Here is a 26958-nt window from a genome sequence, read left to right on the forward strand (position 1 = left end):
TTGACCCCCAAATTTTAACTTTGCACAAATAGAAACATTATTAGCACGCTTAAAATATTTACCTATATTGATAGCTCTTTGGTTGTATGACATATTCCTTTACCTTTAAAGTTAATGACACCTATATATAACCATAAATTTAAATATGATTTTTTCATTTGTTCTAGAGATTTAAAACATTTTTTTGTTTTATGGCCATTTAACAATAAAAATTCTTAAGAGCTGAATATATATTAATATGGTCAAAAAGTCGGTCAAACTATTTAAATTATACATTATTTGATTTATAGTATTTTTTATTGTAGTCCAAAAACTCATTTCCACGTTTTTTGCTCTTAAAAGAATTTTGTTCTAAAAATTTTAATGATTACAGCTAAAAATCTATATTGTTGATAAAAAAATATCATTGCCTTGAAATTATTGTTATAATTAAAACTTTGTAGCCGATGGAGTTTTATCGTATTATTTTTTTAAATCTTTATAGTAAACTTACTTACACACCAGAACACTAAAAAAGAACATAAATCAAATAAAAATAAATTCAATACATATTTAGTAAATATTTTTTTTTATAGATACAATTAAAAGCTTAGAGAATACGTGTGAATACTTTATAAATGAAAATAAAAAAAATTTAGGATGTTGAAGTTTTTTTTTCTATTCATAAAAACTAAACAGATTTAGAGCTTTTATACTTTCCCCCTGCTGTTATTTGATTATGATGTTCAATTTACTTTTTTTAATTGGTAAGTTTTTTAAAATTAATTATATTTTTTAAAGGATGAATATAGCTTACTTTAAAATTTTGTATGAATAAGGAAATTATCGTTTTTGATGCAGGATTCATACTTGATTTTCAAAATTTTTTATTTTTACATAAACCTTTATTAATCTTCAAGGCATAAACTTACAATTTATTTTCGTAAATAACTCTATAGTCATACACTTTTATCAATAATTTAAAATACCTATCTATTTTTCTCGAACATTATTATCAAATTTTTTTTTGAAATCATTAATTAAATACTTTAGTCCCTTATTTTGTTATTTATTATAATTATAGGTAACTTGGGACGGTGTGGAACACAATATCATAAAAGGTATCTGAAAGAACTAAAAATAACTGACCACATTGAGGCATATATACAAATTTTAGGATTGAGAAAAGCCCTTGAATTAATAAGTGTTGAACGGAGTAGAGGCATTGAAGATGACTCAGAGAAGAGAAAATACCTAAAGGTACTATTAGCTGTGCGCACGAGAGATCAAGCAAGTTGTGTTTGAGGGCAAAAACTAAAATTATAACGAATAATTAGTGCTAAAATAAATAAATTTAATTATAGGTAATATAAAAATTATTATTTATTCTAACTTGCTATAATCTTAAAGGGTGAATTACTTTTTTATTTTTTTATGAGTAAAAAATTGAAGTTCTGTTTGAAAAAACTATAATAATTTCTGATATAAAAATTCAAATAATGTATATATTGGTCAATAAAAAGGATTTAAATAAAACATGGTTAAATATCACTTTCAAAGTATTTATAAAGATAGATTTAGTCTAATAAAATTTCAATAATATTAAAAAAGATCGTCTTTTTATATGCACTGAAAGCATATAATTTTTTAACTGAGGATATAAATTTATTCGGATATTTTATATATTCCTACTTATTACAAAAATACACTCTTAATATAATAAAAACTCTGTTATTATGATTATATGCATTTTTTCATATTAGCATAAAAACAAGAATATAGCTGTATTTTTCTATTTTTTTATGGTTATTCACTTCATATACGAATAAATGACTAATTATTGGTGATTTTGACTGAAAAGGCAAGGATTTTAGATCAAAAAATTGAAATCTGTGTGTAAAGATTGCTATTTAACTAAGTGAAAAGTACTAGCCTTGATGTAATTTATCAAAAGAAATTATCTGCGTGTAAAAATTTGCATATGAAAGATTACTATTTAACTAAATGAAATAGTACTGGATTTTCAATATAATAAATAAAAAAAATCTGCGTATGCAAGATTTCTATTTGGCTTAAATGAACAAGTTCTTTTCTTTCAATATTTTATAAAAAGAAATAATCTGTGCATGCAATTTAAGATAAAAATTTATCATGGATATTTATACGAGAAAAATGGAATCAAAAAATAAATTGTAAGTGATAACTTATATAATGAACATTTATACATAAAAAGAAAAATTACACCAGAAAAGAAAGAAACGTCATTCATACTACAACATATAAAAGAAATTTATTTGTATGACATATATATTGGAGTGTTTGAAGCATAAATCAAAGTATATATACTTATCAGTATTTTTTAGCCTCTTTCGTGAAATTTTTGAATCAAAGAAATGGTTATTATTTAAATTTTTAACCAAATGTCTATTTTTAGCGTTTAAAATTTTTAAAGAAATTATCACTTTAAATTAAGAATATTATATGTTCAAAATACGATCTTAACCCTCTATAATGAAAAAATCAAAAAACGCTAGATCAAATAATAAAAAAGTACAAATTAAAATTGTGGATGATAAAAAAAAGATTACTGTTTCGAAAAAAATCGCAACGAAATTGAAACCGGTGAGATTAAGTAAAGCTGAATCTGTTTCCGATAAAATAATTGTTAATGAACCAAAAAATGATAATATTGCTGATTCTAAAAATAATGAGCATTGTGATCCAATAATAGTTTGCAATTCTAATATTTCTTGTAACACGATTAAATCATCATCTAAAAAAGCAAAAATAAGAAAACAATCAAAAGTGCATGTATCGAAGCCGAATAATGAAGACTCAATTGAAGAAAGATATGAAATTCTTGAACAACAAGAAAAAAATCTTGATAAAGATTATTTCATAGGAGAAGAAAGAATTGAAATTCGCAATGAAGTCAAATTTACAAAAAATCATTCTGATGCTGAAAAAACAAACGAAGAGATAAATTATTCGATAATTAGAGATTTTATTGATGTTAGAGATGATGATTCAAGGACAAAAAAAAATTATGATATTATTAAGATGAGAGAGCTTAATGTAGAAGATTTTAGAAAAATAAAGAGACACGATAAAGAAGAAAAGACTATTCTTTCGGTACATAGAGATTTAAAAGAACAAGAGGAAATTTTTCTGGATGCGCTTCCAAAGACATTTACAATATATGGACAATCAAAAAAATTGATCACAAAATTGATGGATTTTCAATTATATGGAGTTTCGTGGATGATCAGTCGTGAAAATTCAATCGTACGTGGGGGCATATTAGCTGATGAAATGGGAATGGGAAAAACTTTACAGGCACTCGGTCTTATTCTTTCAAGCCAAAACCATGAAGAAACTACTTTGATTGTGACACCAGCAATATCATTGAATCAGTGGATATCGGAAATCGAAAAACATGCACCGGGTGCATTTGACATAGTTTCACATCATGGAAGAAAAAAAATCGACATTGATTTTTTCAATAAAAAGATAAAAGAAGCTAGGTTATCTAATTCTAATAAATTTCTAGTCATTCTGACTACATATGGAACATTAGAAAGCGATTATAGAAGAAAAGGGGGATTTTTGTGCAATAATGAGTATTATCGAATTATAATAGACGAGGCTCATACAATAAAGGATTCAGCTTCTTCGACATGCACGGCTGTATCGTCTATAAAAGCAAAAATGAGATGGGGTCTCACAGGAACCCCAGTTCAAAATCGAATAGGTGATCTATTTTCTCTCGTTAAATATCTTAGACTTGATCCCCATTCATATTACTTTTGTAAAAAATGTCCTTGCAAATCGATAAAATGGCTTAATTATGATAAAAATAGGGCGGTTTCTGCAAATAGTGAACCGATTAGAAGAGGATTTTGTACTTGTGGACATTTCGGCGCACTTCATTTTAGCTGGTGGAATAGGCGAATATCAACACAAATAAAAAATTATGGTTATACAGAACATGGTGACGCTGTATTTTCGAGATTGAGCAAGATAACATCCCATATTATTCTTAGAAGAACAAAAAATGATCTTGAAGACGAATTAGGACTTCCCCCAAAAATAGTAATTCTACATCGCCAATATTTTTCTGAACAAGAAAAAGATTTCTACACTAGTCTATATACAAGAACACAAACAAAATTTATGTCATATGCGGTTTCGGGTCAAGTAAATACACATTATATGCACATTTTTGAGTTACTTCAAAAGATGAGGCTTGCAGTGAACCATCCATTTCTCGCTTTAAAAGATGTGAATGAAGGTATTCCGATTTGTGGATTTTGTAACGAAGAAGCAGATGATCCAGTCATATCGAAATGTAAACACATTTTCTGTCGAGAAGAAGCACGTGAATTTTTAGGATCAAGTAATATTTGTCCCGTTTGTAAAGTTAAAATGACGATCGATTTGAATCAAGAAGCAGATTTTACTGTAAAAAGTAGTAAGATTTACACAGAAAACTGGACTAGTTCGACAAAGATCGAATTTCTTTTGGAAGAGCTAACAAATTTAAAATCAGATACAGAATGTATAAAAAGTATTGTATTTTCACAGTTCGTGAATTTTCTTGAACTTTTAAGATGGAGATTGGAAAGAGCGGGATTCAGATGTGTGACTATTTATGGATCAATGTCAATAACACAAAGAAAGGCTGCGATAGAAAAGTTCAACACTGATGAACGAATAACTGTTTTTTTAATTTCATTAAAAGCAGGAGGGGTGGCTTTAAATCTAACTGAAGCCAGTAGTGTTTTCTTGATGGATCTTTGGTGGAATCCAGCCGTTGAGGAACAAGCCATGGATAGAATACATCGGATAGGGCAATATAGACCAATTACAATCAATAGAATAATTATTCAGGATAGCATTGAAAGCAGAATTTTAAAGCTACAAGAAAAGAAGAAAGCTCTTTTCGATAGTGCGATAGATAACGATAAAACAGCCCTCGGAAGGCTATCGGAAGACGATCTTTTTTTCTTGTTTGCAAATTAATTACAATATTCAAATAAAAAGGCCTTTTTTAAAACTTAAAAACACCCCTCGCTTCATAATTGGAAAAATATCCTTTTAACATTTTTAAATCAATAAAATCAATGTTTAGGCATGGGATCTTTTAAAACACAAAAACACAGCTCGTGTGATAATTGAAAGAAAATACTTTTAACATTTTCAAATCAATGTTTAGGCATGGGATCTTTTTTAAAACATAAAAACACCCCAGGTTTAGATTGATTAAAATTCTCAAAAATATTTTCAAATCAATAAAAACAATGCCTAGACCTGAGGATTTTTAAACAACAAAAAAACACTTCGTCTGATATTAGAATAAAAATTATTTTCAATATATTATAACAAATTTTGGGATAAGCGATCCTATTTTACATTGATATAAGCATCTCACAGGTGACAATCTGACGATATATTCTTTTTATTATATATCGATCAAACGTACCTTGATAAACAGGGGCTAATTTATAGCAATACAAATTTACATAAGATGTTATGAGATGAAACATTTTTCCGCTTCATAATTAATTTCAAAATTGGTATTTTTGAAGGATCCTTTTATTAAGAGCTAATAAGATCAAAATTTATCTGTTGGAGACCCTTCTTAAAATAAAATAACTTGATTTTAAAGGATTTTAAAATAATAAGGATGCAAGGTAGCTAAAAATACATGTGCATTTAAATAAAAAAAACTTAGATTACTATATTATAAAAAGGTATATGGTTTTATTCTTCAATGGGATCAATGTTTCCGATTACATTCCAAAGATGTCTTTTATTACTTTCATTTATATTTTGCAATCAATCCAAGTTGTTTCAGCCCCAGGAAAGTGTATTTTAAATAGAAAACTTTATTTTTTCTTGGTGCAGCCTACCAGTAATTTATGTATAGCTTTCAGTTAGGTTGCTTATTTAACTTTTTTTTAATTTAAAAAATCCCTTGTGTGGTCAATTCGACGTTTCGTACACATAAATTTGTGTTTTTATGACAAATATTTGCACAACTTAAAAAAAACAATAAAAAAAACCTTTTAAATTCATAATTTTTTAAATGAGAAATTATAATTATGGTGTTCTCTCTAAATGCAGCGGGCTTATATGACGGGCTCTCAGGATATAATCAAACATATGAAGAAAAATAAGAGATATTATACTTTATATATTTAAGGGGCTTAAATATTTAACACATTCAATTAAATTTACATCACAGTAATCATTCCAGATTTATTACTTTTCTCTCTAATAAATTAACTTCTTTTATAAATCGTGCCTAAGCTTACAGACAGCCTTAATATATGATTTCCTAGGTTAAGGAGGTCTGAAAATCTGGATGTTCGTTTTTAAATATATTCTTTCTATTTTTAAATATCAAATATAAAGATTTTGAGTATAAGAAGAAACTGTAAGATCATTTCGATCGTTCTTTTTAATAAATTTGACCCACTTTAATGTTTAATTGTAAATTCTTGAAAATTTAAACAACATATGGACATAAAAGTATATGTATAATAAGTTTTTAACATAATTCAAACGTTTTATTTTATTTTAAGTCAGAATCTTCGCGCGAAATTATAAAAGAATTGAAATTTGCCTTTCCAATGAAAACTTGAAGTTCAAGTTTACTTTGGGCAGTAAAGAAATAATCATAGCATAAAATAATATAATTTGTTGCTAAATTGGCTTGATTAGAAAATTTGTCACATTAATATTGACAATAAATAATTTTGGGACACCTAAACAGATAAGTCTATGACCACATATTAAAATGTATAAGTCAGTTTTATTTCGAATAATAAAATTAAAATACAAGACCTGTCTGACACGTAAAAATTAAGCGTTTTATGAAAAATTTTAGCCGATTGGAATTTTAAAAAACTTAAATCATAAAAAAATATTAAATATATGCAACAGTAAAGAAATAACCGCTGATTTGTAGTGAATTTAAAGACTAAACAAAGAAAATTTTGTAAATTTATTGCATAAAATAATAAAATTTTGATAAAGGTATGTATATTATATTTAAAAACTGAAAGTATATTTTTTTTTATAAATTAATTTTGGAATTTTTATTATACATTTTTTCTTCAAGCTTAAGTTATTGATTTCCCATGGGCTCATCATATCTAATCTTTTGGCTATATTCATTTCTCTTACATCTTCTTCGATACATCTCCTTTTTTAAAGGCCTATTACTTCAGGGATTTCCTTAATACTATAGTTTTTATATGCCTCGACTTGGTTTGCGACTTCGTGATGATCAAATACCAACTATGATATTTCGTTGAAACTCCTCTTATGTTACTCAATGAAAGTATATAAAATTCAATATTCTTTAATTAGGAGTTCAATAAAAAAAGACCAATTAAAGCTATTTTTGTTTGAATTGATTCATATTAAAGTGTATAACATGATGATTACTAAAATAAAATATGTCTATTTATAAAATTCATAAGCCATTGATGGATATAAAAATACACAATACAATATTTTTTGAGGTGGATCATAAAATATACTTTAAAAGATACCAAAAAATTATATAAAGTGTATAAGAAAAACATTATTGGTAATATAATTTTAAATGTAGAAGCTAATATACCTTTTTATAGCATCAACTTCTAGGTTCAGTTTCTATTCCCTTTTAAAAATTACGTTTTATATCAATAATAGATTAAATATAAAAATACATTAACCTGTCACTATTTTTGGATTACAAATTATTAAAATCGAATAATCTATTTGCTAAATTTTTCTAATTTTATTGACAGAAATATCTTCAAAAGAGTTTAAAAAATAACAAAAATTATGTTTTTTCCTATCATAAATTTTTAATGAACTCTGAAATTTTCATTTTTATCTCTATTTTATTAAAATGATACTAATGCTTTTATGTTAACTATATACAGGTATCGAATATTTTTTCAAATCACAATCGTGTTAAAATGATAGTCTAACACCTTTTAGTGGAAATAATCGTATTATAGATTCTCTAATTATTGTTTTCTAGTTATATACGGTGTTTTATGTTGAGAATTTATAATAAATCACATTTATTCTTATTAAAGAAACATCTAGTTGTGTGATTGTACAACTGAACATGGCTTCATTAGCTCGCTCTCCCTTTAGTTTGAAATTTATCTAAAAATAATTACCAAAAAAGCAGCGGTTAAGGACATAAAAAAATATAAAAATCCGAAATTATGGCTTTTTTTTGAGACATTCTTGAAACTGTGTCAACTGGATTGAAAGGTTTTCTACATTATTATTCAAGGCAGGGCTTAATAGAGAATGGAATTTTAGTTTATTATCAAGGAATAAAAATTAGATAAGAATTGCATAATAATTATGTTCAGCAACATCGTATGAAAGATATTAATCAAGAGTATTTAAGTGTAAAATTTATTTAGTAAGCTATGCTGGAAATTTCTGTTGCTTAAAAGGCGGTTCCTATTGAATAGTTGAAAAATTTAAAAAGTAGAAGATAGAAATATAAATAAATCGTCAATTTATATAAAGTTTTCTAATTAAAAATATAATTTTTTGGTGTTTATGCACGATAGTCATTCCATAATGAATCAATTTATTCGGTTCACGAAAATAAATCTAAGTTGAGGCATACTTTTCGCGTAAATTTTCTAAATACATGTGTAGTATTTAACCCGTCTGTTATATATATAATCGATGTAGATTAGGACATATTTTTAGATAAAAACATTTTTAATCTATTTTAATTGAGTAAATATTGATTATTTGCGCTAATAAAATGTATTTTATTCTGTTCACCATTCTTATACTACTAAAAGAATTATTTTTATGTGTATTTACCATAATAATTTTTACTCAAATGGATATATGTTGCAACGAGAATATTTTTTTATTTTTTTTCATAAAATCAGAACCATATGAAATAAAGGTAATGGGGTTTCTTTTCCATATATTATACCCGAATTAGTAATTAAATTTGAAAGATACAATAAAAAATGCAGAACCTATAATTATCAGCATCAAAGTAAAAAATTTATGGTATTTACATTTATTGTTTATTTTTTAAACAGGAATTTAGATAAGATTTTTCTGTGCAAATAAGCTTTTTTTCTGTGTATTTTAAGTTCAAACGTGGTTTAAATTAATTTTATAACGTCAATTAGTGGTTTATAAGCATATTAAAATCATAATTCAAATACTTCTATAAGTCTATAAAACGATATTATAATTATTATATATTCATATCCATTATACAGTTTTCTATAGGAATCAGATTGTATATTTTATGTATTTACAGGATCTATGGATAATCAATAAATTTTTTACAAAAGAAATAAGTAATTTTAGCCATAATTGACGAAATTTGACAAAGAAATCGCTCTTTTAAAATTGTAAATCCAACTTTTGATATAATAAATCACAGATTCAGCTTTTGATCAGCAAAAAAATAAATTAAAATTTTTTTATATTTATGGGTATAAATTGCTTTTCATGCCTTTGAAGTCAATATTCAAATTTTTTTATAGTTATTTATTAATAGAAAAAAATACCTACATTTTATTCATTTAAATATATGTCAATTGTATTTCCTATACAAACAATAATAATATTCATGGCTTTTTTATAATCAGAAGTATGTGAAATGGAAGATGAAAAATAATAAAAAATTTATAGGTTTTTCCTATTTAAACATCGAAAGACTATCTTCAGCCTTGTAAAAATAATTTAAAATCACATATTTATTAATATAATGTTTTTCTCTGTGATTAAGGAGACTGGAGATTAATTTAAGCTTCGTTTTCGGAAATATATATTTGGAATACAAAAAAAATTACTTACAGCTTAGTAAATCATTATTTATATTTTGTCGGTGCTTGTTAGATCCATTTCCGATATGGGGGTAATTACATATTAGTATTTATATAGATGGACATAAATACGATAATTTTTGAATATTTCCATTATTCGATCTACAATATTTTTATAATGCATTAAAATATATATTACTAAAAAGATCCAAAAGTTGTTTGTATTAGAAAAAAATGTTCAAGACTATTAAATACTAAATTTATTTACCTTGAAAAAATTTAACTTGAAATAGCTCCAAATATTAATCCGATAATATTCTTGAATATATTTTTACAAAACCTCATTATATACAAAACTCTGCATATCTAAAGTATAAATTATATGTTTTCTATAATTTATCTAATCCTTTATTTACAGCATCTATATGGGGAATTGCATTGCATAGTTCAATAGGATTTTAAGTTTTAACTTTTAACAATTAAAAAACCAAAACACTTAATGGACCATGAATAATCACACTATTTCGGAAAGAACCAGCTTATTTTAATCCAAAAAAATTAACAAAAAAAAAGGTTTTAGTGTCAGTTTTAAGGCTATAAAAAACAATTCTTGAACTACTATGACTGTTATTATAAGCTCACGAATACATTTTTATGTGTAATTTTTATTTAATTATAGACAATAATTTCTTCTTCTTGAGTAGATTTCTATAAACGGCGAATTAAATTCAATATAAATCTAAGAACTCGAGGTTTATCATAAAAATGTTCTTTTTTGTCAATTTATGTTTAAAAACATGTAATTATGTTCTTTGTGCAGCCTTTATAAGATATCTTTTTATAGTTGTATCTTGAACACAAAATATATTTACCAAGACTAAACGTATTTTTTGGTAACTTAGAAATTCAATTACTTGTATTACCATAAAAAACTAGTTCAGGAATAGTTTATATAAGGTCTGAAACTTATAACGGCTTTTAATATATATTTTCTTGCAAAAACATTTTTTATTATTGTGCTAGGGATTGAAGTGGTTATTTAATGGATGAAAATGAAAAATAAAATCGTAGAATTTAAATTTTATTATTTTTATAGGACATCAAGAATTTCCAGAAATAAAGATTTCGAAGATATAGATACCATTAACATAAGACTATTCGGCTAAATATGAAAATAACCATTTTACAAGATAATTTGTTATGTTATAGAAAACGTGTTCAGCCTTGGTACTTTTTCTGAAAGTTAAATTTTATTGTCACCTCACTGGGCCTAGCTTTACAAAAAATTTGAGATGAAATATTAATTAATAAATTTTTTATGATCTAAAATTATCGTGTACTGTATTTAAATAAAGACAAAGAATATATAAAATTTTTTTTTTTCATCCGTAAGAATAAAATAAACCTTGGATAAAAATATACTCAACATAAATAAAATAATATTTCTCTTTAAAAAGGTTTTTTTGATGAAAATATACTGCAATCAAAAAAAAATGATATTTCAACTAAATTTGCAACTTTTTCTTCTCTAATTTCAGAGATTCAGAATAAATTTTTAGTTGTGATTACAAATTTATAGCTTAATTTTAAAAATTTATTATAGACCCATATTTTTATGATCATAATTTATATATCAATAAATTATATATGTTCATGTACCCATAAAAAATTTTGAATGAAAGACGTATGTCAAATCCTCGAAAAGCTGACCAATATGTTTACCGTAACACCAAAATCCTTATCGGAAATTTCATCTGCCTATACTTCTAAAATACAAGAATTAAAAAAGGAGCTTGCTGATATAAAAGAATCATTAGTAATTCTAAATCGAATGAATGAACAAATTATAAATGAAGCTAAAATAGCAGAAATTTCTCGAAGTTCTCTTTCCAATAATTTTGCTTCATATTCACAAGAATCTCTTAAATTATCAAAAGATCTCATTGTGGCAGAATCAAATCTTGAGACTCTTCAGCGTAAGATTTCTGAAATAGAGAGTGTTGTTGAAAAATCAAGAATGATAGAGAAATATGTTAATTATCCATCACAGGATAAGTTGTTTATCGAAGTTGTTCGTGGATTGGGTGTTGATTGTGTACATTTTGAAAAAGATTGTGTTTTTACTGTTAAGGGATCCGAAAATGCCTACACTCTAAATGAAAAGGAAGCCGGCTTAAGCGAAAAGATTTGGTCGTATCTTGACCAATAAAACCTATTTGTGCTTATGCATCACAATTTATCGTGCTTTATCTTTAAAACCAAAAAAATATTGAGTAATAGAATTCCGGCATCAATGATTTAATAAAACTTTAGATTTATTTCTTAGAAGAAAAAACACCTACATCGATAAATTTTATAAACACAATCATGTTATTCAAATTTATATACTGTGCCTACACTTCTTGATTTAAATTATTTATTAAGCCTAAAAATAGAATAACTTCACTGAAAATCTCTTCTATTCTATTCATTTCATGTTTTTTTAACTATTATTACGAATTTTTCTATACCAATTATCCATTTTCGTGTTCTAGAATTCCAAAGAAAACCTTGTTAAATTATAAATAAAACACAGTTAACAACAAAAAATATAATGGGGTGTTATATTTATCAGTTAATTCGAACTTTACGGGATGTTTATGTCCTAAATTGGCAGTAGTATACATATGTAACCTATATTAATAGAACCTATATCTTGCAACTAATCTTAAAATGATTTATTTGCATATTTGAATAAATTTAGGGTAAATGTACCCGATGAGAGCCTTATAATAATTACAATCAAACTGTATAAATATAAAACATCCAAGCCTAGAAATATAAATTTAATTACATTACAAACAAGAATTTAACATGTTTTAAAAATCGAGGCATTCATATTAACATGATTTTTATTTGCATATCAGAAAATTGCTGCAAGTGCCTTACTAATAAGCTTTGTTTAAGACATTAAAATAGTTATATTTTCTTATTTTTATCAATAATAGTTATTTTAAACTTCATGAACCTGGTATATATTATATTTTATGGTTCAAAAATTTTAGTAGGAAACATTAATATACTCGAAATGTGAAAGAAGAATGAAAAAAAAAGGTTTTTTGTGCTAAAAATAAAACCATGGGTTACGTTATATAAAATAAATATTCGCATTATGTTTCTTAATCTAATGAGCTAGAAATATATAACTTTCATAATTTTAATTTCTCATTAAAGCGACATTATAATATTTATGGGGTTTTCTTTGGTTGGTCTGAATTGTTATGGCATCTTAATGTCCTTTACTTGTTTTTTATGACTTACTTCAATCACTAAGTATTAATTAAACTGTTATGCGAACTTTAGAAAATAGCGTGGTTTATTTTTCAATATCCAAATTATTTTCAAAAAAACTTGAATTGATAAGTTTTAAAAGGAGAAGATGTGTAATGGAAGGTTATATAGATGTAAGTTTGAAATAAGTGCCAGCAAATTTGCTTTATAAAGCAAACTAAAGTTTTTTGGAAACAAAATTTATGATAATAACCCAAATTAACACATAAATATCTTTGGTGTGTTAGAAGATCATTTAATATCTTAAACTAGCGATATCTTCAAAATAATTTTTTTTTCGGCTAGTTTGATTGTTGGTAAGTGATACTACATATCTATTATAGCTTTTTTTTGTCTTATATGAAGTAGCCATCTCACGGAAAATTATAAGCGAGAAGAGCTTTTATCACCCATAAAAAGACCGTAATAGCATTCATTTTTGATATATAAAATCAAAAACAATAAATATAAATTTGGAAACTAATTAAATGCTGTAATTTTACAAATATTAGATTATATCGAATTTACAATGAACGACTTTTTAAGGATATAACAACTACAAAAAAATACTTTTATTGCAACGCAAAATAGTTAACTTTATTTTAGACCTGGCTTAATTATATTGACTTTACCAATTTTTGAACGCAGCAAAGTTTTAGATAGATTTTAAGAAGGCCATATTTATATTCTTAGAATCTCATCGCGCTTCAAAATCTTAAACTATATATTTTCTTCTTTAAATCTTACATATTCAGAGGCTTTCTCATAAAAATCGTTAGCGCTCATGAATTCACTTATTTTGGTATTCCAAACTTTTTAATATGCGACTTATGATATTTTTTGACTATACATTCCTCTTATCACGTATGATATAATTTTGTTTCTATTTAGTGGCAATAGATTTTTAATGCTGTTCATAAATTACTTTTTCGTTAATTAGATTGTAGTAGAGTTACAATATAACTAACCTTTTTTATACCTTGACTTCCACTTATGTTTTTTTCATAAAATAAATTGGTAAAGAAGAGAAGATGGGAATAAATATTTTAGTGTAAAGTTGCAATTTTTATTACTTTAAAATATAAATAGGTGGTTTCGGTTTTATTATTACTGTGGTTTCTTTTTTTTTATAGATAAGAAGTGGGCTCATAATTTTTGATTTTCTTCCTTTTTTATTTCACGCATGTTTAAAAAAAGCCTTTTACAAAAATTTCTCCATGTATTACGGTATAAAAAAAATGATAAAACTATAAATTCGCAAATAAATACTTAAATCATTAAAAAGAGATAAATTCAACGAACTTCTGTATAAAAAAAGATGAATAAAAATGCACTTAGATCCCTCTAAAGGGTTAAAATTAAACAAACATGAATGAAGAGATCTGAAGACGGGATACTCTGCAAAAATATACTTACATTATGCACAATTTTATGGAATTGAACAAAAAAATGAATAAAAACAGTAAATTCGCACTTATGTACCTATAGCATCTTAAAGGTAAATCAAAAAACTTCGAAATTTAGATGTTCGAAAATGTGAACAGCAAAAAAATAATTAATGTCATTTGAAATGATATAATTTGAATAAAATCCTGAATATAAGAGATCTCAGAGGCGAAAAATTCGCATATACATACATTTATTGCCTGAAAAGTAAATAAATTTAACAAAACTCGAATAACAAAGATGAATAAAAACAGATGAATTCGCAAAAATCATTAAAATTAATTGGAAAGTAAACAAAATAAAAAGTGCAGTGGTCATGACTATTGTGGAAACTTCAATTTACCTAATATAATTATTAAAATGATTATAAAAGAATTACTACCCACTTATAGAATATTGTAATTATTTTATAACCAAAAAAGGGGATCTTAAATACTGAAATTTTATACAGACTAATTATCTGCTGTCGATGGGGTTTAAAGGAATACTTTATTTTCTATTATAATTTACCGCTAATTTTGTAAATAAATGCCAATAGGATATTTAAAATCGTATAAATCTTCTAGAATAGTTTTTATTTTGTGTAAAAAAAACAAAGGGGTATGTTAAAATCCCAGGTGATTTGAAGATATATAAAATACTGGATTTAAGCACTGGATTAGAGAATAAAAAAAATTCTTTATACTATTTCACTTTAAAGTAGAAATTATACTATTTAAAAAAATAAAAGATCCACCTTGGATTAGTTTTAATTGATTATATATATAGTGCTAGCATATTTTAAAAAAATATTTTTCTTTATTATATATGCTGCTTACATAAATTTTACGAAGATAAGCTTTAAAAATTTATAATGTATTCAAAGTATATTAAAATGAATATTATTAATTTTGACAATAGGGATCTAGAATTTACCATAAATAATTAACAAAATCAAATAAAAAAATCTCTTGCGTTGTTTCAAAGGTTTTGAAATTTTATTTAAAAATTTTTTATATTCCATTTAAATCTTTGTGTGGGGAAATCAACTTTCTAATTCCCTTAATTTATATTAAAAATCGAATGAAGAATTAAATTCAAAAAAAACTTTCTTGTGCTATTGAATCTATTTTTTATAATTTTATCAATTTTTAAAACTAAGTATATATTTTTTGAATTTTTAAAGTTATAAAACAAATTTCTTTTTTTATTGAATCATTCTGATTAACATCCTAAATGAATAAAAAAAAATTCATGCTGAAATATAAAGAATACATTTTTTGAGTATTAGATTTTAAAATAAATGTTTTTTTTGATAATAATAATACAAAACAAAAAATCGAATATTTATAGCATAAAACAGATTAATTAATTCTCATTTATAAATCAATGGTTTTTGATCTAGTTGATACCCCGTAGAAGATTTAATTTCTTTTAAGACTTTCATATTGTAAAAAAATTATCAATAAATTATGCTCTATGTTCACTCTTTATCTATAAAAACCTTTCTTGCTTTAGATAAACCGTGCGATACCCCCAGTGTATGGTTCTTGTGTGAATAAAGGTTTATTTAATTAAGTAAAATTCAGAACTTCAAAACTATATAAATTGAAAACTATGAATTTAAATATAAATTAAAACACGATATTGTGTGTCTAAAGTGCGAAAATAAGATTTATTTACATGCATGATATATATAAATTTATTTTTATAAATAAAACTATACTTTACATGTTTATGTAGTTTTACTATATTAAAAAACATTCCCTTAAATAGTAAAATAAGCTTTTACTCAGACTAAATATGGCGACATGAATAATTATAAACCAGTGTTTTATGGGGGATGTCTAAAACTATTGGATCTAAAAGAAGAATATAGTTTATACGCCAGTATTTTATATGACAAGAAAAAACTTAAATACGAGTCTTGGGTTTCGAAACAGTATTATTATTATTTGCTTCGTGATCTATACGAAACTTTGGCACAGCATATGAAATTCTTCGTTGTTTATTTTAACAAATCTTTTTGTATTTTTTATTTGCAAGTTTTATTTTATATGAATTATACTGATATAAATTTTTTATATAATTTAAGAAGACAAAAAAATTTTAAGAAACAGCAAAACTAACAGAAGTTTTTTCTGTAAAATTTTTATTTTTATTATTTAATAAATTATATTAAAATTTGGAGGATATCTTTTTAAAGAATTTAAAACTATACATAACATGATTTTTTAAAAATATTACGGTTATTTAAGGATTGTCAAAGCCCAAATTTAGCAAAAAACTAAAGATACTCTAATCAAATTTTTTAGATGTAATTTTCACCCTTTATTCTAATTTCTTAAGTACGTGTATCCTATAATTTTTTGCATATTTAAGATCACATAAAAAATAAAAATAATGCTCTAAAGCCATCATATTAAAGGATATAAGGACCCTAGAGGTCAGCGGGATGCGAAAAAAGCCGCTATATACGAAAATTTCTTTTCTATAGCACACTGGATTCATTCTCATAATACATTCAGCTTCGATTACTATAAAAAGAACACGAAACACATTTTTTTTCCGATTACAATTTTTAAAAATAAAGCCTTACAAATTACAGATTTTGTCATAGAATTTGAATTTCTAATATTACCTCTGAAGATTTAAGTAATATTTTTTATTTTTAACCTGATATATAAATTTTAGTGTAAAAATCCGCTAAATATATATAAATAAAAATCAATAAATGATAAAAATAAGGAATTTTTTTTAGATCTAATTTATACCAATTTAAAGGGATAAAGACATGTTTTCTCCGCTTTTATAGCTAAAAATTTCACGTTTCTATATGATATTAAGATATTATATGGAAAATATATTATTATAGGCAAATATAATATAAAATTTTTGAGATCATACAAAGAAAATTTTATGGAAAGAACCAAGTTGGCATCTTCTAAAATATTGGTATAACAGGATTTACATGATTTTGTATTAAAGACTATTATTAACGATGAAAAATAATATTATTTATTAAATAGAATAATACTATATCAATTTACGTACATGGAACCATTTTGTCAACATTTCAGTACAAACAATATTATATAAAACGGAATCATTATTTTGTATTAAAATATATATTACAGTAAGTGGTGAAGCAACAAGATAAACATTAAAACTATATTTTTTTAGGTACTTGAAACAAATCTTATACACATTTTTATGGCGATCATTTTCGATTTTAACTTTTTTTGTTTAGACATATAAATAAAACAAGTCAAACATATTAAACAGGATTTGTTCCTTAAATATACCCCGAATAATTTCCAAAATATCAATTCTGGAATCTGAAATAAAAAAATCTTATGATTTTAGTAAATCTTAAAATGAAAACAAACTGATTAGAACACTAAATTTAATTTGGGTATGTATATTAAATATATAATCGCCTGGTTTTTTCTAAATTTGCATATTTAACAACATACTAAAAACCAATATGCAGGAATGGGCTTACAAAACATATATTTTAATAAAAAATACATATATTTATTTGTAAAAAGACCATCTATCAACTAATACTTTATATTTATATGATAATAAAATCTAGAATTGTGACTTTTTTATTGATTTCATGTTTTACGCCCTTTTCGATGTATATTTGTCTCAATAAAATCCTTTTTTATTATATGCACATAAAATATAAATTTAGTTTGTATTTATGTATATAAATAAATCCTAGATGGAAAAATGATATCTGTTATTGTAGTTTAGAGGGCAAACATAAATGATTTTTTTTTATTTGACAAGGCCGATAATTAGAAGTTAACAATGAATTTTCTAAATTCAGTAGAAAATTATAATAAAAAATTATAGTTTTTTATTGATTAATAATCACATTTTATAACAAAATTTGCTTTCTAAAATTTTAATCCCTTAGTTCTTGTAAATAACATCATTAGAAAGTTTGATTTTTTTTTCATTTATGTATAGCTAGGTAAAATTCAGTACGATTATACAAAACTTATTATTTGTTACATTGACAGAAATAATGAATTTTAGATTTTTGTTATTTTTTAAGGTTGTGAACATAAAAAAAATATTTTTTTTAGAAAAACACCGAACACGTCAAAATTATAAAAAATAAAATTTTCGGTCTATTTTATATAGTCGCTGTCAAAGTAATTTGTTTTTAATATTAATATTCATAAAAAATAAAAAAGGTTTTTAAAAAAAATCAATGGCCAATAATGATAGTTTTAGATAAAATTAGCCAAAAGGATATAAATTTACAGGGTTTTTATGTTTTTCAAAAAATCCACAGCAAAAAGTTTGATTGTGGATAGAAATAAACCACAAAATTATTATACAATTTTTTTTATACTTTTTAATATTAAATAAAAATTTTTAATGTTTAGTGCCTATTTCATTGACCAATTTAAAAACATATTCGTTATATAAGCAATAAATAATTAAAAAAATGCATACAACTCAGAATATAATTCAAAAATTATGAAATTTATAGTAATAAAAATCCAAACAAGCGATAATCTAATGGTATTAGATGTATTTTTGCAAAAACTTTGACCAAATAATGTATAAAATTACATAACAATTAAAATTTTAATAAGTTTAATGTTATTTTTAATGAACAAACAAAACATGATCGTAAAATTATTAGAATACAAAGGGTACCTTTTAAGTTAGAATTACATAAAAAGATGATAATTTGTACTTGTTATGATTTAAGGTGAAAAAAAACAAAATTTTAGATTCTATTGAAAATAAATATCCAACGAATAATAATACATAAATTATGAAGTATATTTTTTTATGCAAGTATGCTATTTCACAAAGTATAAAAAATAAAAAAAGTAATTTTATAGGTTTTAGCAAAATAAATACGCACATATATACGTAAAGAATACAAAAAAATATGTTTATAAAATCATTATATGACCAGAAAGACAAAAAAAAATAATTTAAGAAAGCTATAGCATGTAAAAACAGATAAATATAATTATTTGTTTTGTATAAACCAATATAGAAATTTTTTTATACGAAAAACCATACAATTAGATTTTTTTACTTTATTTGAACAAAACAGAATAAAACTTTATCTGAAAAATTCCTACCATGTAACCTGATAATCTATAAGCAAAAAAATTGAAAACATTCTTCAAAGAATATTATAATATTGTATAATAACATAAAACTACAAAAAAAATTAAAAAGTTTATATGTATTGTCATGATAATTTTCGGAATCGTCAATCTTTGTGTTATATTTTAAAACATTTACATGCGGAGATGATTTTCATGATTATTTATGAAAAAGAATCAGTATCTGTGATTTTCTATTTTTTTTAATTGATCAATTTATGGACAAGAATTAAAAAAATGTATGTCAGTAATTTTCAAATCTTCTTTCTATATTTATTATATAGGCTTTTTTCTGTTGATACAATTATTTTGAATATAGTAATTATTTCATAAGAATAGTATACGTATTTTATTTGGATATTTTCACTGCAAATTTATATTTATCGAATTAAAAATTTATTGATAATATTTAGAACTAAATGAAAAAATAAAAGACCATTAATTCAAAAACAAAAATTTGAACAAAATTTATTTTCTAAATGTGTATATATAAAAAGGTTTTTGATGTTCTTGGAACATAAAAAATCATGTAAAAAAATTCTAATGATACTGTACATAAGATAGCATAATAAAAACCTTTAACACATTCTAAGAAACAATTTTTATATTTAAAACGATTTTATAATTTTGTGATTAATTAAAAAATAAATTTACCATTTATATGTATTTATTTAAAGAGACATATTTAATTTTATTGGTTTATATATTCGAGACACATAAATATACACAAAAAAAATCATTTATATCTTTTACTCATCTTGTTTGATATATATCAATGTAGTTTTCTCAATGATATTAAATTTCATATAAATATTTTATTGCATTTTAAATATATTCTAATAATATCTAAATACAGTACCCTTTATCAAAAAAAATTTCGCAATGTTGAAATGATATGCTTTTTTATTGACTTAATTTATTTACGTAATTTTAAAAGACTTCGCCATATTCAAACACTTTTAAGAAATATCAAAACAAAAATCAAAATGATTAATTATACGTGTTTCGATACCACTAAAACAAAATATAAGATATAGAAATTTTTTTTAGCAATATCAAAATTATATACCGCCTTATTTATATAATTTGTTTCAACATGAATCCAGAATATTCCACATCTTTGCATCCAAATACTTTACCACTTAAATCATGTGTTTTCTAGAAATAATATTTAAGCATTAATATTTGATTCATATTTTTACCTCCATAAATTGTATTGAAAATACATTACATTATTCATCAAAAGATCCTAAAAGTTTCAGGATGATCAAAGAAAATTACTAAAATACAAATTCGATTCATTATTAATAAAATATATAACATTGTGTTAAAATTCTGTGTCATTTAGAGTATTCTTTTTCTCAAACTTTGCAATAAATTAAATATTATTAGAAACATAAAATATTTACTTCCAATAAATTTCATGCATACTTCATAAAAAAAATGAATAGTACCATAAATCGAAATTAAAAAAAATCTATAAAACAAGACTTAAACCATACCCATAATAAAATGTTTAGTCGAATGATAAACCAAATAAAAAGCATATACAGCAGAATAAAAGAAAACTTTGCAAAAAACAATGATGAGAAGAAAGAAACACATCAGAAACAGACAAGATTGAACAGTAAGATTAATAAGCTAGTGAATCTATTGGACCCGCACAAAAATATAAGAGCCGATAAAATAAGAAATATCTTGGATAATATTGTTGAGGATAAAAATTATTTTCGAAAGGTGAAAAAGGATTTTAAAAGAAATTTTATGAAACTTGTTAAGTCTGATTATTTAAAAAAACGGGATAATTTTGCGGTTCCTGTTTTTGGTAACATACATGATAATAGTACTAATAAAGATGTTAGTGCTTATATATGTCGAGCGATTAGAGATTCTGAAATTATAGATAATGATAAAGAAATTTATAGCGATGGTATTGAGAAAGGGAAATTAATGGTGATTGATGACGAATATATAAATAGAATCAAGAATAGACTTCGAGATAAGCATAAAAAAGGCATTTTAAATAATTTGATTGCCGATAATATAAATGGTGGTCCGAATATAGATAATATAAATGAAGGACTGAAGATAGAAGTGGATAATATTAGTAATGATATAATTGTAGATAATATAAATGATGAACTGAAAATAGTGGCAGAGAATACGAATTGTGTAGGTGATGATTTAACTGTAGATAATAGAAATGATGGGCATAAATATAAGGTAGATAATATAGATACTAGCTTAATTGCTGATGATGGTCTGGATTCCAAGGCTATAAGTGAAGTTAAAAATCATTTAGAACTATCTAGCGATAACAAAATTAAGCAAACGGGAGATACGATAAACAAAAAAAACAAAAAATATTTTAGCAAACTAAAAAGGAATGTAAAAGACCTTCCCAATTCACAAGATATAAAAAGACGAAACATAGGTCTTTGTTCTGCCGAAAAGCAAAGACATGATGAGCTAAGATTATCTAAAATAAGGAAATCAATGGACAAAGGTAGCAAAAGGAAGCAAAGGAAAAAGATTCAGGAGGACAGCACAGAATTCTTTAGTTGCGAAGAAGAAATGATATTCTTCGACAACGATCTTATATTCGCTGATGTCCCTGAAAATATGCATGAGGTGAAACCATTTCCCACAAAGGAGGAAAGTTTATTGCGTAAATTTCTATTTCCATGTGTAGAAGGTATCACATACTCCAAAACTTCGGATGTTCCAGCGCATTTAGAAGAAAAGTATTATTCACCTTCAAATATAAAGAAGGTTATTGCACATCTTGAGGCCAAGAGAGAAAAAAAAATAAATTATGAAAATGAATGTAAAGAAAGAGCTGAAAAAGCACAAAGAGAAAGACTGGAAAGACAGTCTTCCTCTTGCAATCAGCCATGGAATGAAAATTGCTATGGCCCAGCTGACATAAAATGGGTGGCAGAACAGAATAGAAAATATAAACTCTGGACTGAAACACATCCCATACAAAATTTGAGTAGGTTAAACGAAAGACCACCAAATTACTACACCTTTTATGATGAAGATGATTATCAAAGGAGGGCCAAAATATTAAAGGAAAAAGAAGAGAGAGAAAAATTGAAGGAATATAGAAGGAAAAGATCCATGGTTACTTCGGATCAAATTAAAAGACAACGGCTCGAGGAAGAAAAACAATTAGACCTAATTATAAAGGAAAAAAACTTGTCTGATGTTGTTGTATATGATAATAAAATAGAGTGCTCTTCTAATGATCACAAAAAGAACGAAATATCTAGTAATAAAATTGAAAATTCGTCTTACGGTGATATTAAGAATGCGGATTTTACTTTAATTGATCCTTCAAGTAATTCAAATCTTCTCAATTTCAATAATACATGTAAAAATGATGGACAAGAAAATACTAAAAGTGTAGTTAATAATGAAGAATTTAAAGATGATAATAAAACGGGTATCTGTGATTCATCCCAAAATATGGAAACGCATCTCAACCGATCATTAATAAACAATGTTTCGCATGCATTAGTTGCAAATAACAATCATGAGAATATTGATAAAGGCCAAAACAAACTTAATGAATTATTATCAAACAATATTGCTGATGTTTTAATTAAAAATAACAATCAAGAGAATATCAATGAAGGGTGTAAGAATGAAATAAATGATATACAAACAAATAAACTTAAAGAAGAAGAAAATGAAAACGAAGGGAATGAACAAAAAAATGACGACCAAAAATCACAAAAGGAATTAAATAGTAACAGCGAAAATAAAATCTTGATTGATGATAAATTAAACAAAGAAAACCAGGATGAAAGCAAAAGAGTTATATTCAAAGACCCTATTGCAGAAACATATAAAATCGAAAATAATAAAAATGAAAACGAAAATATTGAAGCCCTACTAGAAGACAATGACGACTATTTTTACTCTGTATCGCCATTCGTAAACCCAAACGTAACTAAATTCGACGATATAGATATTCGACCGAAAAAAATGGATCAAAAAGAAGAAGAGCTCCAACTCAAAAACACATTTGAAACCACTGGCGAATCTAATAATAATTTGAAAAGCGTAAATACCACTGATATTTCTCAAACTCCAAATAATTTTGTATTCCCATTCAATAACATCAATCACGATAATACTTCCACCAATGTATTTTCATTGGGTACGAATCCCCAACAATCAACATTAACAGATTTTAATCAAAATAAAAATATTTTCATGAATAATCCAGAAAACAACGCTTTTAAGGTGAATAATCAAGATAGTAATGCTTCCAAGATGAATAATTCTGATAACAACATTTTTAAGATGAATACTCCTGATAAAAACGCCTTTTCTGATAACAATATTTTCAAGATGAATGCTCCAGATAATAAAGCTTTTTCTAATAACAACATTTTCAAGATGAATACTCCAGATAAAAACGAATTTAATATGAATATTTCTGACAATAATGCCTCAAATATTAACAATAAGGATAATAATGCTATCAATATGAATAATTCTGAAAATAACGCTTTCAAGATGAATATTATAGACAACAAAGCTAATAAGATAAGTAACCCTAAAAATATGCAAACAAACAATCCATTTATTCAAAACCAAAATACTCAACAATGGAACAACCAAAACTATCCATATCAATTTAACCAAGAACAAGCCAATAACAAACCATACCAATACAACCAGCAGCTATTTTCACCACAACAACCACAACCGAAAGACCCCTTCGTATTCCAACTAATAACACCAAAAGATCTAATTAAAAACGATACAAAATACAACGAAACAGAAAACAATAGCTTTCAAAAAAATAATACACATATCACCAACCCATTCCAATCTCGTATCTCATGGGAATCATTCGGAAATCAAAACAATTTCGATACTAACCATCCCTCAGATATAAGTAACGTGCGGAGATCAGTTTTTGACACGCAAAATAATATGGAAAGTTCCGAAAAACAACAACCAAGTGGTAAAAGAAAAAGAGCACAGGCTGATCTCTCTAATCGCCTTAATCATAAAAATAATACTCAAAATCAAGGGCAATGGAATAATGATCAGGGACAGAATCAATGGCCTTTCTAAATATTATGATTAATATATATAGATCTTACCTATGAATGTTCTAGATATGATTCATAAAAAATCATTATTAATTAAATTTTCACTAACTTTAATGTTCTTGTCCAATAGCCGTTTTAAATCTGTCTATATAAAAAAATACCCTAAATATAGAGTTTTTATCTGAGGAGACAAATTATTCGGTAAAAATTTCAGACCCAGAAAAAAATTTAATTTAATTCAAAATATTATCAATCTGAAATCTTAAAATCGCTTTTACATAAGAGCACACTAAAAATATACCATTATCTCAGTTTATGCGTCGCTTATTAATTTAATCATCATCTTAATTCATCATTGAATATCTTAATGATTTTTTTTTCGACCCACGGTGATCTGTCAACAAAAATTTATTTGTGATAGAATTTGTAATATATAACGTTGATTCATATGCTAATTAACACATATACTCATTCATATAAATACTGTGCTATTTTCAACCCTTGTAAGATTTCAGGCAATAAATTATCTCTTCTTGGATTTTTAATTATTTCGACTACATTCGCGTGATTTCTCCGTATCAATTGCATTCTACTAGTCGCAGCGCATTCATTCTCTTATAAGATGTCCTTTGCATAATTTTCAATTATAGTTATGTATTCTCTCATCTATCGACACAATGCACTTTGGCGACATGATTTCAAATCTAAATCAATTAAAGATAAAATACCAATCATTTGGACATTTTATTTTCGGTGGGTAGGCTTATATAAATTTTTATCATAAAGTCTAAAATAAAGTTGAATAGAGCTATAAAATTATAAAATGTCAATTATTTTTTTTAAGTTAAACACAAAACGTATAAAAAATGGAAAAATAAATTTTGGAAAACCACATTTTCTTGAATGTATGATCTAAATTGTTGCCCCGATAGAAAAATCGATCTGGGGAGTTTTCGGGCATATTTTTTTAAAAAAACATTTTGTTCTTTCGTTTCAATTAGGGTTTAAAAATTTCTAAATATTTCTTCGTGCTCTTTTGAGTTTCTCATAAAAGACCCATTTACATGCCAATTTTATCATAAGGATTTGGGGTCATTTAGGTGGAAAGCATTAGCAAAAATAATTTTTATTTTTTTATCAATCCAAAAAGCATATAAATGTGTTTTAGATGTAAATTTATTGTGATACATTCGAATTAATAAGTATCAAGACCTGTAACAAGACCATTACCACTATGGGCTCTTATTAAAAATACATTTATCGACCCAATAAAGATTATATAATAAAATACAATTTTTTTATGTAGCATTTTATTAAGAAATTATATGCGCATAATTTGCTTTTGTTATTAGTATGTGATGAATAACATCACCAATATTCATCGAACATACATTTGATGCAAAAAAATAAAACAAAGCAATATAAGATCATAAATTAACAGGCATTATTTTATTTTTATATGATAAACCACCTTTAGACTTTTATTCACGTGTTTTTTTGATTTGATGATAAACAAAAATGCTTTATATATGAATGAAATTTAAAATTTTATAAACTTCGATAAATTTATAAAAATACAAAAAAGGGTAGACTCGACATTCAAAACTACAAAGTAAGTTGTTTTATTCCACCCAAATGCTATTATAGAGATGTCCCGATCTGGCTGAGTTTTTTAATATTTTGCTGAATATCTAGATTCGAAAAAGCTAGAAAGGATATTAAATAATATAAATATTATTTTTATGCTATTTCTCTTATAAAAATAATTTGAAACTGAGTGTATTACTTTATTACCTTTTTTATTTTAAAAATCACGCACATTAAGTTAAAATATTTTTCTTAAAAAAATAAAAAACGAAAATATTTACCCGTTTTATAATATTGAAGACAGCGTCATTTTTTACTTTGAATCCAACATACTTTCTATTGCTGCGATTCTCCCTTCAAATTTCCACCAATTTAAATTCTGCACGAAGATCAAAATACTAATATTGTGGCTTTATACAGTATATGACCATAAATTAGTGTTTGTAATTTAAAATATACGGATTTTATATTATTTTATTGGTGCTATTAAAATATAGACATATATTTTCTAAGCTTAAAATTTATATAAAATATATAGCACGGAAGAATAATATCTTAAAAAATATTTGATGTAAAATATAGATAATCTAGGTAATAGTAAAAAAA

At 24.9% G+C, this 26958-nt stretch overlaps 1 protein-coding gene across 1 annotated transcript; it reads left to right on the forward strand.

The window, feature by feature from the left end:
- The first annotated feature begins 4218 nt into the window (after window positions 1–4218).
- LOC147063138 (uncharacterized) lies at window positions 4219–5001 on the forward strand. Its single transcript, XM_085960151.1, has one exon. The coding sequence runs from the start codon at window positions 4219–4221 to the stop codon at window positions 4999–5001; it is 783 nt and encodes a 260-aa protein (XP_085816277.1).
- The last annotated feature ends 21957 nt before the right edge of the window (window positions 5002–26958 follow it).

This window comes from Rhyacophila brunnea, unplaced genomic scaffold (assembly GCF_057557595.1).
Source record: "Rhyacophila brunnea isolate RB1 unplaced genomic scaffold, BYU_Rbru_1.0 scaffold_92, whole genome shotgun sequence".
Lineage (NCBI taxonomy): Eukaryota > Metazoa > Arthropoda > Insecta > Trichoptera > Rhyacophilidae > Rhyacophila > Rhyacophila brunnea.

Excerpts from the sequence above, each read along its gene's own strand:
- LOC147063138 (XM_085960151.1), top strand. The coding sequence starts at position 4,219 with ATGAGGCTTGCAGTGAACCATCCATTTCTCGCTTTAAAAGATGTGAAT.